General features: G+C 38.2%; 1 protein-coding gene across 1 annotated transcript; it reads left to right on the top strand.

The window, feature by feature from the left end:
* Positions 1-1,060: 1,060 nt before the first annotated feature.
* Positions 1,061-20,584, top strand: LOC140227648 (uncharacterized). Its single transcript, XM_072308066.1, has 15 exons — positions 1,061-1,152; positions 2,742-4,212; positions 4,893-5,105; positions 5,700-5,881; positions 8,864-8,949; positions 9,365-9,691; positions 10,898-11,148; positions 11,837-11,959; positions 12,516-12,666; positions 13,007-13,022; positions 13,957-14,237; positions 15,408-15,429; positions 16,120-16,376; positions 18,576-19,473; positions 20,533-20,584. Exons 1-15 carry the CDS (start codon positions 1,061-1,063, stop codon positions 20,582-20,584), a joined length of 4,422 nt encoding a protein of 1,473 aa, XP_072164167.1.
* Positions 20,585-20,941: the final 357 nt, after the last annotated feature.

Genomic DNA, 20,941 nt, shown 5'->3' with positions numbered 1-20,941 from the left:
TCTATGTACATGTACACTTCATAAGGCAATCACTGAGTTTTGGCATTTGCGGTTGACGCGTTATTGCATTTGCGGGTAATTCTGGGATCAACCTTCATCCACCCACCAAGTTTCAATACTTTCATCCCATTTAACAGACAGACGGACAGACAGACCAGGGAGGTGGAAAAAAACTCTACCAACCTTCCAGGATATACAAACGTCGATCAAATAAAAGTATGATTCACTATTTTTCATTATTTTAATGCAAGCAATGAGTTCTGACATTTTGTTGTTGACGCGTTATGACATTTGCAGTAAAAATGACAATTTTCACATTTATGGTTGACGTGCTATAACATTTTGTACTTAATCAGATTTTGACAGTTGTGGTTGACTTGTTATGACATTTTGTGCAAATTTTGACAATAGTGGACAATTTTGACATTTGTGGGTTCTACAAGGACTACTGTAATTAAATTCTAACACCTAGTTATGTCGATCAGGAGTCAAAATGTAAAAATGTCAAAATCAAAATGTCTTGAATCTTTAGAAAAAAAAAAGCTTTGAAAACTGTACTCAAATCCGTACATATGAGACATATTGTTCTGGGACAATGCATAATTCACATAATTAATTGGCTGATCTTGTCTTATCAAATGCAAATATCTCTATAGATCGTAGATGGATTATATCGATTGGTCAAAATCAAAATCAGGCAATTTGAGAGGAACATTTTATACTATTTTATACTTTAAGGTCTTATTTTGATTCATGCAAACGAAGCCAAAGTTTATAGAATAAATTTAAATGATTTTAAATTTTCTTTGGTTGGAATATTATGATTTTACTCTTCGGCTACAATATGCACGATATCAATTATTTCTCACTCAGTCATCTGCAGAGTATACATTTTTGTCAAAACAGGGTGGTGAATAGAACCATCCCTATGAGGCTATATAGCCTCTGGTATATGCAGATATAATTGCCATTCGACATGCGACACACCCTGTCGCAATCTGAGTGGTTTACATTCAGAATGTTTTTGCTCTTTGATAGATTCACAGCTCACTGACTTATCATGGCCGAAGCGGAAAGTTTTCCGAGGATAGACGATGACGTCAATCAGTTAGGCGACGATGGATATTCCCGATTTCACAAAACCATAAAAAGGTGGGTTGCACACTCCACATATGCTGTTTTGTATGAATGTATATATATATATATATATATATATTTATTTATTTATTTATATATATTGATTAATTGATTGATTGAAACGAAGAAAGGGAAAACTGACCAGAAAATGAATGATAAATAGTGATCCGGAGGTCTCGGGTTCGAATCCCTCTCCATGTTCCCAATACCCGCCTAAAAATGCATGGGGATAGAGCCTTCTCTTCTGTTGCGCCACGTCTGTGGAACTTTCTCCCAGTCCAGCTTCGGAATTGCAACAGCCTCAATACCTTCAAATCTGAACTGAAGACTTATATTTTCCAGCAACTTTGTGAATGATGTGTGGCACTTTGTTGGAGCTGGACGCCTTTGAATGTTTCTACAGATAAATAGCTTATATATAAATGCTGTTGCATCATCATCCCGATTGAAACCCACTCTCTTTGCTTAAAGTTTTCACTATTATCATCTATATTATCAGGGCTCGATAATATAGCGTGGCCTGGTGGTGCGGGGACACTAAAAAATATTGATCACAATTTTTTTCTTTGGTGGCCCGATCGGCAGGTAAAATCCAAATTGAATCTATCATTTTCATATTATTCGTGCTTCTAAATTTCTTTTCGTGGCTACCAAAATTTCGAACTGAAAATCTTTATAGTAGTTCGAAGGGCCACCATACCAAAAAAAGGTAGTGTCGTACTCTAAAGATATAATAAAACATATACAATATGAATACTGTATGCGCCTTAATCTGTCTTAGTTTGTGTTTATCGAAATCACAAATAACTTAATGGCAATATCAATACGAAACATCCGGACTGATTTACCATTGTAATCAACCTCTTTTGATTCTATGTTGTGATAGGTTTTCGCCATTTTTCGTTTTTTCTTTCTTTTTTTTTTTTTGTCTGCTTGCTTTTCTTCGTTCCCACTTTTTTTAACGAGATTTCGTTAAAGAAGACCAAATGTGAAAACCTGTACGAAATATTATAAGAAAATATCAATTTACATGTTTTCTCGCCCGACTGAGTGAATAATGAATTTTACCAAGGAACTTTGTTTGCCTGAGATCGCAAACCACCTTGTCACAAGTATTATATACCAATTCATATTTCTTACGAAATATTTTAGTGAGAGCAAACGGTATGGACAGAAGTGACTATAAACTTGTTGAGGTGAACCCAATATTTGTTCTTCCGACACACTTGCCACAGGCCATTATAAATACAGTCACCAATAATGCCATTGCTCTTGAAGTGATTTTTACAACCGTTGGGAATGCCAAATTTTAGTCAAAACAGATTTCCAATGGCATTAATGTTATCAACAAACGCCCTGAATGAATTTCTCGGAAATAATATCTCATCAAGGCAAGAAAGCCTATTATATCTTTCTTATGGTAGTTATTGCTGCATCGTTACAACTCGGGGAATGAGAATCCTTTTATGGCAAAATAATGTTGACACTTTGGTTTCTTGTCACCTAAAACTCGTTTAGCACTGTTTAGGTAGAATGTATTGCAAGCCTGTCTTGACAATGCATTTACCATGCGTAATTTCAAATCCCCCTTTTTCCCAACACAGAGGGGACATTGATGAAGTTCAGCGTCTGTATTCGTCGGGCGCAGATGTCAGTGTCAAAACCAGAGACGGGTTATCAGCACTTCACATCGCTGTACTTTACTGTGAGCAAGGCATGCTGAAACTTCTCATAGACTGTGGTGCGGACATTAACGCTTGCATAACTGATGATATTAATAAGGAGAACTTCGTACGAGCTACACCACTGTATCTAGCATCTATGGAAGGCAAGTTAGACATCGTGCAGTATCTTTTGAATAAAGGCTCCAGTTTAGACAAAAGTATTAAAAAAGGACAGAAAGCCATTCATGTGGCAGCTGGCAAAGGGCACCAACATGTCGTGGAGTGTCTTTTAGATTGGTGCAGAGAAAACAATTATGATGACAAGTTGGGCATAAAATCAGACGATTGTGAAGGAAGGAAACCAATTCATTATGCTGCTGAACGTGACCAACTGGATGTCTTCAAATGTCTTATCAACCGAGGCAGCGAAGTTTGCGAGCGTGACGACAAGGGAACAACGCCATTACTGCTCGCTTCACGTCACGGAAGTACAACCATTGTGAAATATCTTCTGTCAGTCGGATGTAATGTCAATCAACAAAATTACAAGAAATACAGAGCCATTCACTGCGCGTTGAAGCACGGACACCTGGAAATTGTGAAGCTTCTCGTCGAAGCGGGGAGTGGGGTGAGTGAGCCCACAGGGAGCGGTGACAGACCACTGCATTATGCGTCAAAATACGGTCACTTCCCTATCGTACGATGCCTCACCGATGCGGGTGCTCATGTGAACGCTGTCAGAGGCAATGGTATGACGCCTATCCACCTTGCCGCACAGAGCGGGAATGTAGAAATAGTGACTCACCTGATTCATAAAGGGAGCACCTTCACGAAACGAGACAAAAAGGGCAAGGCGCCTCTATGCTATGCAAGTGAGCATGCTCATCTTGAAGTCGTGGAATACCTTCTAATGAAGGAGGCGGAATTTAGAGAGGAGAAAATTGCCGGCTTAGAACCAATCCATCTTGCCTCGCGTATCGGCAATATCCGAGCTGTCAAGTTCTTTGTTGAGAAAGATGAGTCTCTGGTAGATGCACCTGATGACAAAGGATGGATTCCTTTGTATCATGCATCTGATTGCGATCATCGCGAAGTCGTGCAGTATCTCTTACGGCACAGATCGTACGGCATTGTGGAGGCCTCACGCGTTGGCTGTCTTGCAGTGTTGAAGTATTTGATCTCAAAAAAGAAAGCTAAATTCGATGAAAAAGACAACACTGGCCAACAGGCGCTCCACCATGCTTCTGCTAAAGGTCACGTGCAGGTTGTCGAGTACCTCGTAAGCCAGGGAGCTGATATTACAGCCCCTGCAAAGGATGGAAAGACTCCCTTACACATGGCTGCGCAGAGCAACTATCACGCAGTCGTAAGATTGCTTCTGAAATGCACAGCCAGCATCAGCAAAATCGAGGTTAGTTCGGGAAGGGAACATTAATAGTCTTCCATCTTTCTTTCTGATATGATTATACATGTGATATACATGGTTACATGATGCAATTTATCATGTATATCATCTGAATTTCCTATCTCAATTCTTGTTAACAATGTAATGGGCATCAATGTACATCTGTCCTGGTCTTTCCCTTAACTTCGCAGCTGAAAAATATTATGCAATCACTCATTCTAAAGTTAATAAAACCAGCTGTGCCCGAATTTTCAAAAAAGAATTTATACCAACTAAATCACAGGATAAACAAGTGTAATTTGCTTTATACAATATATATATATATATATTTGTTGTATGTAGTACAGGCCTAGAATATATATATATATATATATATAATATTGTTTAATCTTGCATTTAGGTAAAGGAGCTGGAGGGACACGTTTTGCTTGTCTAAAAATTCATAAAACAAATAACAAGCCTGCAAGATGAAGGCGAATGTCTGAACAGTGCATAATTTTGAATCAAATAAATTCACATGCTGTATAAAACCATACTATTAGATTATCCTCAAATACTGGAGCATGTACATGTATATACTACATGAATTTCTATCAATTCATGATAACGTATATGTTTTGTGGGTTTGTGTGTATGTGTGTGTGTGTGTGTGTGTGTATGTGTGTGTGTGTGCTCGTGCTCTACAGACTGCTACCCTCGTGAATCATCCCGATGAAGATGGACATACGCCTCTCCATCTGGCCGTGAAGAAGGGGTGTACGTCGGTCGTGGAGCTTCTTCTAGAGTATGATGCAGACGTGAACGTCAAGGCACATGATGGTAGCTGCTGTCTTCATTCAGCGGTCAAGCTTTGCAGCCGGCCGGAAAATGGCGTGGCGGCCACGGAAGAGACAAAAAAGGTATCGTCGTTCGGGTGACACAGACAAAACTATAACAAAAATGAACAACGAACAAACTTGCAAGCAAAATTCTTCAGTGAACCGGATGATTGAAGGAATGGTAATTCACCGTGCACGAAGACCATTACAGGCATGAATGTAAACGTTTTTCTTTTGTAAAGTAAAAATTTCTGTCAAATCATGCATAGAGTCATGTTTCGAGAAATATTGAATGACTTTTATCATTTGAAAAGAAAAAAATGAGGTGATTTGAGCACGGAATGGAATTCAGCTTGAAGGGAAATCTGACGACTTCAGATTAAACTGACTTGGCCACATTGACAATGACGTCACTCTGGTACGTTTCCTTCATTGTTGACACAAAAAGACAACATTTTTATCTCAGCATAAACTACGATCTTAGTTAACAAGGGTTCATTGTTGACAAAACTGAACTATACTCTAATTTTTGTATCTACCAAATATGAGAGCAAACGTGATGACCTCAATATTGTATATACACCTGTACCATTGTGTAAAGTATTTATAGAATGTTGGAATCACCCTCCGACATTATTTTTGCTGAAGCCTTCATTCGATTATTTCAAAACTCAGGTGTCAGAGAAATTGAAGAAAGAGCACGGCAAAGAAGAAATCCATCCGGGGGCGACGCTCGTCCACCTACTCCTCAACCATAAACGCAGTAACGGAGCGAATATCCTAGAGAAGGACAAGCTGGGGAACATTCCTTGCCAGTATGCGGGAGACGAGGTCATCCGGCAGATGATAATGTCGAAGTAAGGACTCGTTTACACCGAGTACAGTACAGGTAATGGTCTGGGTTTTTGCTATGGTGCGCCAAAAGGAACCATGTCTTGTTCTGTTTAAACCAGTAATTCAGTAATTCGGTACAAAATCACCTAAAATGTTATTCTTATGTCCAAATGACGAGCAACAAAATCACCCGTAGAAGATTAATTTTGTTACGAAATTATTAGCGGGGAAGTGATATTATAACAGAACCCAACATGGTTCCTTTTGGTGTAAGTATACCATGGCAAAAACCCGGCTGTTGCCCGTACCGTACTCGGTGTAAACGGGCCTTTAGTATTAGCATCAGGTTTCATCCACATTATCACAGGGTCTTCATCTTGATAATCAGATAATTATATTTTGATGCTTTCGCTAACCTCCAATTTTTAAGATTTTCTATGAACAAGGCGTTCGTTTGCTTTATTGATTTGCCTGTTTTGTAATTGATATCACAGCGGTACTCAAAAATGCTGATATACACGTGGTGGATATTGTTTTTATTGTTTTGTTTATTTCTTATGTGTTTTATTGTTTTTCGACCTTTTGTTGTTGTTTTTTTTTTGGCCGAAATTCGTTGCAGGTACTTTTTCAAGGTAATCTACATTAGAATTGATAAATTTCAATGATTAAAAGTTGAAATAAAGTTGTAATCTAATTTATATCAATTTAACACACACACAAAAAAAATGCATTGGATTTGCACACAATATCACGAATTTGAGCTGTTTTCGGGTTGACATGCATATTCTGCAAAACTTTACGTAATTTCAAAACAGTGTACCCGGACGTCGCAAATTTGGTCTCAAAATATGCGGAAGAACTTAATAAAAAAAGTCATGAAATGGCGCTGCAAAATCTTTGCGAATTGTGGAATCATGGCGCAAAATGTCGTGGGGGAGAGGGGTCAATCTACCCCCCCCAGTTAAGATAGGGTGAAAGGTTATATAATTGGGTATAAACCTGGTAGCTCAATAAAAAGGGAACATTTACGCACGAGTTAACGCATTTGCTTTACCTTTTCCCTCCACAAATGTTCTTCCATTACAACAATGAGAACAAAAAACAATTTTGACACTGAAGGATCATGAATCAATTTGCAAAAATATAAACCTAAGTCAGATCTCTATAATTTGTCTCTAGTATTTATTTAGCCCAAAGATTAAGAACGCCTATGGTGACTGAAATGATGGAGGAAAATGAAGAATCTTTTCTGTAAAATCCAAATTCAAGTGACCTTAGAGACGAAGTAATATTAAGAAAGATAGAAGACATTTGAATTATCTAAAATTGGGAAATTCAAAACCATATTTGGTCCTTTAATTTGTGCTATGAATTCTTAAGTTCTTAAATGAAAAGAATGAAAATAATGAAATTCTGTCCATTTAATCACCTTAGTAACTTTATCCCTAGTGCATTTGAAGTTTGAGTTCACAGTTTTATGTCCCTTTAGAGTCCCACTTGTTTTTGTCGAGGCTGTAGGGAGATACGTGGCTAAAACTTATTTTGGCTATTTCTGTCATGTCTCTCATTGTCTGAAATTGGTCATGTATAATCATTATTTTCGTGGAGGACATTTTCAAATGAATGACAAATGACAGTAATGTTTGCAATTTTTACTTATTTGCCTAGGAGTATAAAAACAGATATGTTTTAATCATGCGTAAATGTTCCCTTTGTATTAACCTACTAGGTTGATACCAAATTATACATTTAATACCTTTAACCCTATTCTAACTGGGAGGGTCAAATTGACCCCCCTTGACATTTCGCGCCACGATTCCGTAACGTGAAAAGATGGCGCCGCGTCATTTCATGACTTTTTTCATTAAAGTCTCCCGCATATTTTGAGACCAAATTTGCGACGTCCGGGTACACCGTTCCGAAGTTACGTAATAATTTGCATATGCATGTCAACCCAAAAACAGCTCAAATTCACGATATCGTGTGCAAATCGAATGCAAATTGTACTTTTTTGTTAAATTTATATAAATTAGATTATTTCCACTTTTAATCATTGAAATTAATCATTTCTAATGTAGATACGCTTGAAAAAGTGCCTGCAACAAAATTTGGTCAAAACAATAAAATACATAAGAAATTTACAAAACAATAAAAAACAAAAGAAATTGATTTTGATTGTGCAGTTTTTTTGCAAGGAAATTGTTTAATGTGTCTTAAGGAATTCTTTAACAAAAATTTAGCAATCCTTTAGTCTTTTTAATAGAGTTACAGGTGAAAATATGAATTTCATGCATAAATTTACATAATTAATATACTAAAAATAGAAAATCAATATTTTTCTATTGTATGACCATGTAATCTTGTAGTTGACATCCGGCTCTATGTTCAGGCAAAATTTTGCGGCGACCGCGCAATCAGCGGCCGAGATCTAAGGGGGGGGGGGGGGGGGGGAGGGGGGAGGTCAAATTGACCCCCCCCCCCCCCAGTAAAAACTTGGTCTCAAATAGCCCAGTTAGAATAGGGTTAATATGGTTTATAATACACTGTACTATGGTTTTTATCAAAACCATCTAGGTGTGTCTATGAAAATAAAATTATGACTACTCTCTAAAAAAAAAAAAATCGAGTGAAAATATTCACTCTTAAAAGAGTGAATACAAAAAAGAATGAATTTAGAGTGAAATTGGAGTGAATTTGGAGTGAAAATGTTCATTTTCACTCATTTTGGAGTGACCTCAGGGATCACTCGAAGATTTGGGAGTGATCCCTGAGGTCAATCTAAAACGAGTGAAAATGAACGTTTTCACTCCAAATTCACTCCTATTTCACTCTAAATTCACTCTTTTTTGTGTTCACTCTAAAACAAGTGAAAATTTTCACTCGATTTTTTTTAGAGAGTACAAAAGTGTTTACTTTCTCTCTTTTTTTTTTTGCTTAATGTATTATATATGCGTTTCTGTTTACCTATATTCGAGTGATTTTGTGTGTGCTGTCTTTATTTACAGATTTTTGGAGCAAGGAAAATGTGAAAAAGAGGATTGCCTGGAACCAGGGAGGTGGGAAGCCACCTCCCTGCTGGAACCTTTCAGAGGTATGAGAAACAAGAAACAAAATAATCTGTCATCACTTCGTCATTGACTTGTGAGAAACATTCCTCTCTTTGTATTGAGCGGTTTTATCCTAATCGCGAGCGTTGATAAGGGATGTCTTTCAGTACATTATTTTGATCCTACACAAGTGCGATGAAAGTCATCACAAGCTCTCTGAATAGGATTCGTTGATATGCTAGACTAAATCTAAGCCTGCCTCTCCTACCATACTTTTAGTACATGCATGAGAAACGGATTCCAAAATGTCTATTTAGGAAGGCGACATTAAAATTGATAGAAAACTCAACGCGCACGTGCTCTTTCTTGTACCTGAAGTAGATGTCCTTTAATGTGCATGACATGAACGTGATATTTGGGTTGGTCAATTCTGACATCATTTTCATTGAATTTTGTCAGTCCCCAAGACGTTATGTAGAAGACTGGAGAGTACGATAGGGCGAGACGGGGGAACACTATTCCTGGAAGATCACGACATGACTGCCATCATCCCCGCTGGGGCAGTCGAAGAGGAGAACGCGTCCGTCTCGCTGAGTGTTGAGCCGCCCTCTTCCCCACCAGCTGAATACAAACCCAAGGAACCCGTAGCTTGCTACGGCGTCATTCGTCTGCACTCCACCTCGACGGTCCACTTCAGTCAGCCAGTGAAGATTCGGTTTCCTCACTCGGCCGAAATAGTCAGTCCGGAAGACGTCAAGCCAATAATCATTTCTCACAATCCCAAGGGTAAGCAGCGATATATTATCCCCTCTCATCACGTTCTCACCTTTTAATTCATGTGTAAACAGTAATATACCGATGATTGAAAAAAATTTTCAAACCTGGCAATCTGCGACACTTCGCGAAGCACACTCCGATGATGGACTTGTGCGATCAAGATTCCACATTTCATTTTCGTAAACACTCACAGGCCATACCATACACATTTACACACAAACTGCTTCATGTTTACAATGATTGAAAAACCTTTTCACTTAATTAAGCTATTACAGACTGAATTTTGCAAAGTTTTCTTTTTCGTCTTTCCCCTTTCTTACCAGCTATGTAGACCTACTCCATCAGATTGCACTTGTGATTACATAGGATCAAAGTACGTGTGTGTAAGGGGAGAAATAAGCATACCAATGTGGGATAGACATATTTATGATGGACCTTTAAATCTTTCATGACGGTGTCGAGCCACTTGTAACATCAGGTTCAACACATAAAGTAGTAGATTTATTGCCACCCACAAAATTTTATCTCGTGTTACACAGAAAAGATGGAAATATCTTATGTCATCTTCAAAAGTGGACCACCTACAATCCCAAATGATTTCACTTTATATATTAAGTGTGTACACAATGAGAATTTACGTCAGGCTTTAGGTGATTATTTTCCATAATCGAATTTATTTTTCGCACGTCCACAAAGTATATATGTATTATTGTATATCATATATGTATATAAGCATATGTTGTTATATACATGTATTCATATTACATGAATCTTTTGCAAATGCTCGAACAATATCATTTCATGACATGTATACTTTGTACTATGTTTTGATTTCTGTTGATTGGAAATTTGTACTATGTTTCTTGATTTTCGTTGAATGGAAATAAACTATGAAACTATGATTGAATTGAACAAACAAACAAGCAAACTAATAAACAAACCATTGAATAAACAAACCATTGATCAAACAAACCATTGATCAAATTTTATTGGTTACATTGTTTTGACAACTTGAATACAGAGGATAGGGATATGTCGTACCTTAAACCAGTTTGACGTCATGAAGCAGGTGCTGCCATGGCAAAGCGCAATCTTGAAAGTGTTTCGTGGGAAATTTGTTTGCAAGTAGTTGGAATTTTTTCTGTGTTTGGACCTCATTTGCTATTTTCTTCTACGACCTATTCACGAAAAACATAACGCCTTTGTTGCCGCCAGATGGGTCAATACAATCCAGGGAGGCCACCGATTCCTCGACCCGGCCCTACTGCAAGGTTGATGAGCACCACTTTGAACTATTTGTCGACTGCTGTGCCGACTGGTGGATCCTTATACGGTTGAAGAAAGACGTGGCGCGGAAACAGCTCGTATGCACGCCGTACATACCGCAACCGGAAAGCCTTGAACGTGACAAGAAATACACAATACGGCTCCATTTCCACGACGATACCGAGAGATCGAGAGCAGAGGTAACCACACGCAACCAAATGAACTGGCTACAAAGTCCTCCGTGCATAAGTTTTAGTGTGGTTGCAGAAAGCTGTTCGCTCATGTCGCGTTTGCATTCGATGCTCTCAAAACCGGAGTAGTCTACATATATTTAATTCATGAAGGATTTACATCTTTGTCCGCTGCGTAAATGCTTGCAAAATAACAGCCCTCCTCTTGGAAGATTTGACAGATAAAAAGTCTACAGTTGAGAATTTGTAAAGACTATCTGCTTTGAGAGACATGACTGTGACATCCCCACATGACTATTTAATCAAGTTATGACGTGAATACTACAGCAGTCATTGTTTTCTGTTATATAGCTAAACTTTCAGTCGTAACGGTGTAGCCTATTTGCGATTCCAGGATTAGAACTGCAGCTTGTTACATGAAAGTAGAGCCCAATGCCCCCTGTGAGATTTGCGCCCAGCGATCTAGAGCGATCTTATCCGATCTCCCGGGAACCCTGAGATCGTAAGGTCGCTTAGTGTGGACAGTGGACATCCAATTGTCGCACCAGGTCGCCGAACAGTGGGCATTGGGCTCTAGATATATTAACTCCTCTAGTTTGCATTTTTGTATGTAACCTGGCTTATCCACTATTTATTTATTTATTTATTTATTTATTATTTTTTTTTTTTACTAACTATTGTATTTTTTACTTTGCAGGAAAAAGAAAAGGCGAACCATTTCAGAGCAGCCCACGGCCCCCTCAAACTTGGAGTGGAGCTGAATGCAGAAAATGTGGTCATATCTTGCAAACAAGGAGATCAAAACGAGAAGGTCATAACGGTGGGTATATAGTGTGGGATGTGTTTTGTGTAAAGTACAGTACCATAATCTCGCGTCAGAAGTAAAAGGAATAAATAAGAAAAGGGAATAGAAAGCGAAAGGTCTGTTTTTTATTACACGGCATTTGTTTCAGTAGTGAGTGAGGAGAGAAGCGGACGTGACGTCATTTTGTTGTGGCAGATCAATCAACATGCTTCGCATGTCTAGAACGGCAGTTTTTTAACATCTCCGCATTATAACAGCATGTCATTATCCAGTGAACCTCTAATTGCCGCAATTGTTAGTACAATACAAATATTTTCATTTACAATTGAATGTAAAATTTCAATTACACCGTTGCTTATCAAATCTGGTTGTCTGCATATATCTTATGATCATCAAGGAGCAAAGGGAGTGGTGTGCATGTATTCTGTATAGTCTGTATTGATGGTCTGTAAATAGATGACGGTAAATATCGTAAACTTACGTTGTAGTGAGCATAACTTCGTGTACGCTTTGCTGCTCTAAAAGCAAAGACATATATTACTATGCTATTACTACACTACTGTTTCTTCAGAAACATGAACCGCACGTTCTTTTTGAAAGCACGACACACGTGGAAACGATAAACGTCACTCCGTCACAACGGGACTCTGAACTGATCGTCCTTAAGATTAGCCAGGAAAACTGCAGTTCACACGAGATTGCATTCCTTGTCTGCTATAAAGGTCAGTGTTTTGCTCCGAGAAACCTCTACCAAAATGTGACCAACATCCCCTCCACAACGAAGCCATCGGTAGAAGATGTTGTCAAGCAACCCTTGGTTTCCTAATACCGTTTCCCATGCAAATCGTCTTAAATTTGGATTTGATTACAACGAAGACCAATGCAAATGAAGACGAGTGTGTTTAATTAGATAATACGTCCACTAGATATTTTTTTAACCTGTACAAAATTTACAGTTTGCATTGATTTTCATTTTTTAAGACCGATCAGTTGTCACATCTTTATATTTTGTTTTTGTTTGTTTGTTTGATCTTTTCTCCCCGATGGTTATCACTACTGAAGGCACGCAGTTAAAAAAGTGAGTATTTCTGCCCAAAATGTTGTCAAGTATTTATTGAGCATAATCAAGCAGTTGTATGATTACCAAAGTCCTGCTACATAGTCATTTATGAACTGAACATGTATTATTTTATAAATTAGGTTATTGGAAGCATAGTGTATCGATAGCCAAATAACATTTTTGCCATGTGGATAAGTTACAATAGGATCATTTTAAATTTATATCCATGCATGATTAACGTACCAGTCCAAGCGCGAAAGTGAAACGCGCAATTCTTATTGACGGCTGTAGGATAAGACTTTCATACAAAATACATAATGTTGAATTGCAAAATACGTGATAAAACTAGTTCTTCTTTTTTTATATAACGTGCGAGAATAATCATGTCCTAAACCTACAAGTTTCCAGTTACGAAATTAGATACGCTTTTTCATACACTTATCAAATTTCGACTGACGGGCAGATTAAGAACACAAGAGAATAATAATCTTCTTCTGGTGCATATATAAGACGATACTGTTTAAACATATCTTCTGATTCCTACATTTTATACGAATGTCAGGCTTGCAATATAGGCTATTGGCTACTACTTCTTTGGTCGTTTCTTGGGTCACATTTCCGTAGTGCAAGTGTGTCATTTTAGAATGCAGGTAAACACACTCTGGATGGTAGTATTGTACAATTTCAAGATTAGTCGGCCAACATGTAAATTGTTTCACATTCGCAAAAAGTAAAACCTGTGATTGTTCTTTTCACACAATACAGTGACATCCGACCTGTCATGCGTGTTTGTTTATTTGCTTTGGTCTTCTTCTTTTCACAATACTTATTGTGACAATAAATCCCATAACTTGACAAAATCCATGCTATAAACGGCTTTATTCACATCTTTATGAAATCCAACTCTTCAAGTCATCATGTGGCGCGCAACTGTTATGCTTTTACGCTTCAGAGAACCTTGCGAAAGTGTCTGTGAAGATACACCAGATTACATCAAAATCGTCGAACTGGCTGCGGAAATAGACATAGATGATTACTACAATGTGGGTGTGGCTCTTGGGCTCACCATCCCTCAGCTGGACAGCATAGAGTACCGGAGACTCAGAAATCGCGAAGAAGCCAATCTCGACGTTCTCTTGAGGTGGAGGAGAGAATACAATGGCCCGAATCCGTACGAGACTCTTGTCAAAGTCATCAACTCTCTTAAGGAGAAGGCCGAAATAAGTATAGAAGGTAATGCATTACGGCTTACCGGTATTTTTTTCTTCTTCATGGTTGTAAGTTTATTTAAAGGACAAGTTCACCTTCATAAACATAAGGATTGAGAGAATGTAGCAATATTAGTAGAACACATCATTGAAAGTTTGAGGAAAATCAGACAATCCCTTCAAAAGTTATGAATTTTTGAAGTTTTTGTGCAGTACCCGCTGGATGAGAAGACTACTGCAGTGTATGAATAACTTAGATGTCACATGCGTACAACAATATAAGGAAAATATAAAGAGAATTTCACAAAATGCCATCTTTTGAAAAAAGTACACATTCCCCTGACTCGTTACCGACAAATGTTATGGGTAATATCATTCCCCCTGCCTTTAGAAAGAGGCAAGTCAAGTGCTCTTTTATTATGCGAAAAAAGTGAAAATATGTTGAATTTTCTTTTACATTTTCTTTATACTGTTGTATGCATATGACTCACAAGCTGTAGTAGTCTCTTCATCCAGCGGTTCCAACACAAAAATTTAAAAAATTCTTAACTTTTGCATCGATTGTCCAATTTTCCTCAAACTTTCACTGATGTGTTCTACTAATATTGTTGCATTTTCTCAATCCTTATGTTTATGAAGGTGAACTTGTCCTTTAAAATGATCAAAGCGAGATGGCGAAAGTCAGCAAAAATGATAAAGTAAAGTATATAAATACATTTAATGGGGAACGGGAGACGTTCCGTACCAAACTCTGCATCGATAACACACGGCTTGGTTGTCGAGGATTATTACACATTGTTGCTACACATTAACAATAATGACAGATAAATCATCCGAAGAATTCCCAGTGATGTCATAAATGTGTGTTGCTCGTATAGGCGTATGTAGGTAACAATATAATTATAATGAATGTCATAAGCCTGCGTGTTGTTTTATGTTATATTGTACAGCAAATGTTTATGCTATATTAATGACATTATAAGGTACTTTTTGCATACACCCACTCATATTGATCACCAAAAGCGAAGAAAGGATGACAATCTTTGACATAATTTATGAGTACAAGTGTTTAAAGTTAATTTCTTTCATAATGTTGTATAAATATTCAAGCAGCAAAACATTTTTGACGAGTTTCTACTCCAATTAATATTCCACATTTCTCTTTTCCCTCTATGAACACAAATTGCTGTTGGAGGTGTCAATGTTGACCCTATTCAGTGAGTATATCAAATTTATTTTCATCAACTCTGTCAAATACTGCATGTTTGACTCTGTAATGGCATAACAATAATACCTTTCTATAGCGCACTAAATATGTACATAAAATGTACTGCAATGCAACAGGACACTCGTGTCTGCATGATACAAATACAAACTGTAGTATAAAGTATATAGTGCCTACATAAATTTATAAATACATTGGCCCGAATTTACAAAGGTGGTACAATTGAAACCATGGTTTAAACCATGAGCAATTTGTATGGAGCGCCAAGTGTCGCATGGCCTATTTCGTAACGAAATGATAATTCGTAACGAAGTAGGCCATGCGACAATTGGCGCTCCGTACAAACTTTCCATAGTTTAAACCATGGTTTCAATAGTACCACCTGCGTGAATTCGGGCCTTTCTATCTCCAGAACTAGCTAAAACGTTAAAAACAAAAATATCTTATTTTGATTTTTAAAATTTCTACATTATTAAAAAAATATAGACTGTTTGTAATGATGGAAGTGCACTGCATTATTTTGATACAAGAGGTACAGATATGGGGAGGGGGATGGAGGTCGGGTAAGAACTATTAGATGCTTTACAGGACAGGATAATCTATGCCTAATTTTTGACGACTGCGTTTTGGCAAGCGCCAAGGGAAGAAATAAAATCAGGATCAATTTGGTTTCTTTTATCAGCGGTGATATCGGTCACGATGTACTGGTTAATCTGGCTCGGCAAATCGACCCACAATCTTTCTGGGACATCGGCAAGCAGTTGGGCCTCCCCGAGATTACACTTCGACACATACAGTACAGTCATCCACTTGTCAGAAAGGACGCCAATGTGCAGATGCTGTGGAGATGGTATCGGTCACATGACATGACAGGGTCGGAAGCGATAGACATGATTCGCAAGGTCATGGCGTCTGCAGGAAATGCATCAAAAGCAAAAGGTGACTACTCGAATCGCATAGATGTATCTTAAATTCCCACATTCGCGCTGAAAATTACAGTCGTATGAATTTGCACAAAACTGGCAAGTGGCGTTATCACACACTACACTACAACGTTACGTGTGAGGAAACGAGTTTTCCGCATGTCAAATGACGAGTGCACTTGAGGGTACAAACGAATCTAATCAGTGTACACCTGCTCTTATATGTTAATTATCCCAGTAATGACCACTCATTCTATGTATTACATTATGTGCCACCGACATTCTGCACATAGTTTGCCATGGTTAACAAGCTAAACAGAGAGATTGCTTGAGCACGGTTGTGTAGTTGCAAACACCCACCTCTTCAGCAGTGTACGAGCACAATGCCATTTTAAAAAAGCACTGTGTAGAGTGTGTCCTACGGTTTGGATCCTAGATTTCTAGCCTATTTTACGATCTTTTTTTATTTGTCATGCATATTACAAATCACCACTGCCAATTTCATACAGTATGCAAATTTAATGAGCCGATTTAAATCACCTCATAAGCCTACTACCTTTGCCCTGCGCAAAAATGGTTCATTCAGAATATAATATTGCATAATTATTTCATATTAAGTCATTTGCAGTGTTGTGTTAAATCATTAAATAGTGACCTTTGAGGGTAAGGATTTGCAGTTTTTTAACCGTCGTTCCAGAACATAGGTCCTCATTATAATATCATGTAAAAAGATTTTTATTTTATATCCACAGTATTAGAGTGATTGATGATCAACTTATCTAATCTATAAGTTGTAGTTGTGATCAATGTTACTGCTTCGTAAAACTCTTATTGTCATATCGAATGCCATATCTGATACTAATACCAGCCCTATAATGAGAACTACTTTTAGTACTCACTAGTTAATTGTCACTCACGACCATTCCCAGGACATTTTGCTGCAAATCATACTCGGAACGAAATTCGAAGTAACTCCCTTCGCGGCGTATAGTATTCATGAAAAATGACATGTCTTGTTCGTTCTGTGAGAAAAACGAAACAAAACAATTCAAAACCAAATATCAAACAATTCGTTCCAAAAAAAAAAGCCTCGTGTTATCTGCAGATACACGTGACAAAGTTTCCCATGTTTGATAAAATTAGGGATGTAAAGAAGATCAAACTACCTGGGTTGATTTTCGCTTATCCCCTTACTGTCAATACATGTAGAGCTTGTTTACACAGCTAGTTCCATGAGACTTTTCGTTAAGAAATGAAAAAAAAAAAAAATCAAATCAAAACTAAACACAAAACGTTTTCCACTAAATTTGCTGCATACATCGTACATCGTGTTTTATTATCATACCCAGGCAAAACCAAGGTAGAAGAGAGGACTCAGAATACAAGTTCTGAACATCCAACCGAGTCTGACGCGGATCAATCGACCGAGACAGGGGAACCCAGCGAACCCGCCGGGGGAAGGGTTTGTGACGAACAGCATCCTGCGAGCGATGATGCAGCGGATGACAAGAACACAGAGGACGGGATGGACGATGAAGAGGAAGATGAACGTAGGGATGATTAAATCATTAAATAGTGACAATTGAGGGTCACAATATGTAGTTTGTGTAATCGTCGTTCCAGAACATAAGCCCTTATATTGGAATGTTGTGAACTGATGATTATTATCAACATATCTAATACGTGAATTGTAGTTGGGTTCAATGTCATTGTTTCGTAAAACTTTTAATGTCATATCGAATGTCATATCTGATAATTTATCATTACCAGTCCTATAATGAGAACTACTCACTATAGTATAGTGTCACTCACGGCCATTCTCGGGATATTTTGCTGCAAATTATATTTAGAACAAAATTCGAAGCAACTCCCTTCAAGGCATATATAGTATTCATTAAAAGTCACATGTCTTGTTCGTTCTGTGAGAAAAACAAGCCAAAGCAAATCAAAACAAAATATCAAGCAATTCATTTAGATTTGAAAAAAAAAAAAGTGTTGCCGACAGAAACATATACCAAAGTTTCACGTGTTTGATAATTCTTATGGATGTAAAGAAGATCAAATTGTACCTGGGTAGATATTCGCTTATCCAGTTACTGTCATTTCATGTAGAATTTCTAAACACATTTCACTCCCATGAGACTTTTTCATTAAAAAACAGAAATCCATTAATTCCCCGCATTCAACATACATTATGTTTTACTATCATACCTAGGTAAAACCAAAGTAGAAGAGAGGACTCACAATACAAGTTCCGAACATCCAACCGAGTCTGACGTGGATAAATCGACCGAGAAAGGGGAACCCAGCGAACCCGCCGGCGGAGGGGTTTGTGACGAACAGCATCCTGCGAGCGATGATGCAGCGGATGACAAGAACTTAGAAGACGGAATGGATGATGAAGAGGGAGATGAACGTTGGGATGATAGGATCCGCACAGAGGTGATACCTGGGGAAGAGGTAGGCGACGACACGGAAGTGGAGTGCGATACACAGGGGGTCACTGAACCAAATGCCATGAACGGTGGTAAAAACGGGTCCGTGAGAGAGTTGGGTACGATGAATGGCATCGACGATGATGCAAACCAAACTGAAGTGACACCTGAAACTGTGAAACTTGTGATTGAAGCTTTAGTTGGGAGTGCAGAGAAGCCGCACATGCCTTGCTTGGAAGAGGAAATTGATGTCACAAGAGCAGATCATTTGAATGGAAATAATTCCCTGGTAGATGGGATACCAAATGCGGATGTCGAAACATCGACAGGTGCGGAGGGGGTCTCTGAACGAACTGAGGTGGAAAATGATGCCAACACAGCCAAATTGGTGGCGCATTCTGTATGTTTTGAGGAAAATGGAAACGCAGACAATGATGCCTGCCCATCGAGTCTGTCTGGAGAAGATATTGGCACAGAAAGCTGCGAACGAGTTTACTCCGCTGGAAATAATGAGAGAGACGAAGGAAACATTCCCGTCAAAGATTCAAATTTGGGATCTTCAAACACACAGGTTCAAGGACCAAGTACAACCGATGAAGAGAATGTAAGTGAAGCTGTAGAAGAGAGTGCAGGGAGCAGATCGACGTACGGCCCAAGACTGCTGTCAAGATTGATGTGTTGCTGCAGAGGTGAAGAATCCCCAGAAAGCGAGCCATTACTTTCGAAAGACACATGAGATAGCCAAGCATAACATATAACATTCAATAAATCAGTTGAGCACTTTTGCAGTTAGCTTCACATTGTAGCAATTTCTTTTTTGACAAGTAGAGACCCTCGGCGTACCACACGTAAATGTGTCTTATTGCTTATGTGTGAGTGCACAATCAGTGTTTTAACATGATAGTCTTTACACACTCACACTCACAAATAGTACACTTTCATGAAATGACGGGAGTAGCAGAATCTTTTCCATATACTGTACCTCAGAAACATATCCCTTGTATTCAACCTACAGTAAGCATTTCATTATGCATTTGGTCTGTATACAACGCAAAATTATAGATGTTTCAGACATAATTGTCCTGTTATTTTCATATCATCTAGTTTTTAGACAGTCTTGATCTCCATTGGTCGACTAGCCGTCTATATCTCAATGGGTGAGGAGTATGGGGCTTCCACACAAATGATAAAGTCCTCTGGGAGTAGTTGATTTTTACTGCCTCTTTCGGATTTACTTCCATTTTTTTTTTTGCCCAAATACGCAAAAATATTCTATTGAAATCATGTTCTTCCGTAAGTTTCATGTGGATGTGTCATTCATCATTCGGAGTACAGCTAGATGTTAGCAAGTCCCTACAGGTCATTCTGCGACATAATTTTACATCGGTGATGCTTTTCGCTTCCGAGTGACTTGATGATGGTTCTGAAAAAGATAAGCACTATAATGCGAGTATTAACAGTTTAACTTGATATCATACTATGTTATAGGATTTGCAATACTAATTTAGTGCCTATATCATCCGATAGAGTCTCAAGGTGTACAGCATTCGGTATCCTACTTGAAGTTGATACTTAATGGACATTACGTGATGTCTTTAAACTGACGTTCAGGGTTACACTCTGTACGAGTGCAATTGTAGAGAAAAGTACGTCTTTCAACTCTGCTGGCATATAGAGGAAGAAAAAAGCTGCTGAAACTCAGCTGGTAGTCAGTTGGTATTCTTGTACATGTATAAATTATATGCTGAATAGTGACAATCGAGATATTAACATGATTGTGCAAACCTGACAATTATGTACTCTGTCGGGCATTGCAAAAGAAACTACGAAGTATTTTTTTTTTCAGCTTCATTTAATACGTACTAACGCTAAGAATTTGTTTAAGTGTAACGCATCAGAGGTATTATGGTGAATCTATTACCTCAGCTTCAAGAGAAAGGGCAAAATAATGTCCTTGATATTACAGCAGCTGTACGGCTATCCGGCTTTACGCTTGAGCTGTTCAGCATGGCATTCCAAGCTGTATGATAAAATGGGATTTCAGCACCGGTATTTTGAATGCATTTACAATATGACCAGCTCACACTGTCAAACAAAGACGGCAATGAAGAGGAGTTTATTTCAATCTAAAGTGCCTCTATACACT

This window comes from Diadema setosum, chromosome 4 (assembly GCF_964275005.1).
Source record: "Diadema setosum chromosome 4, eeDiaSeto1, whole genome shotgun sequence".
In the NCBI taxonomy this organism is placed as follows: Eukaryota; Metazoa; Echinodermata; class Echinoidea; order Diadematoida; family Diadematidae; genus Diadema; species Diadema setosum.
The sequence above is the reverse complement of the archived record's forward strand: the minus strand, read 5'-3'. Positions and strand labels throughout refer to the sequence as shown.

Excerpts from the sequence above, each read along its gene's own strand:
- LOC140227648 (XM_072308066.1), top strand. The coding sequence starts at position 1,061 with ATGGCCGAAGCGGAAAGTTTTCCGAGGATAGACGATGACGTCAATCAG. Across the intron at positions 5,106-5,699 it reads CCACGGAAGAGACAAAAAAG|GTGTCAGAGAAATTGAAGAA; the intron begins GTATCGTCGTTC and ends TTCAAAACTCAG. Across the intron at positions 5,882-8,863 it reads CGGCAGATGATAATGTCGAA|ATTTTTGGAGCAAGGAAAAT; the intron begins GTAAGGACTCGT and ends CTTTATTTACAG.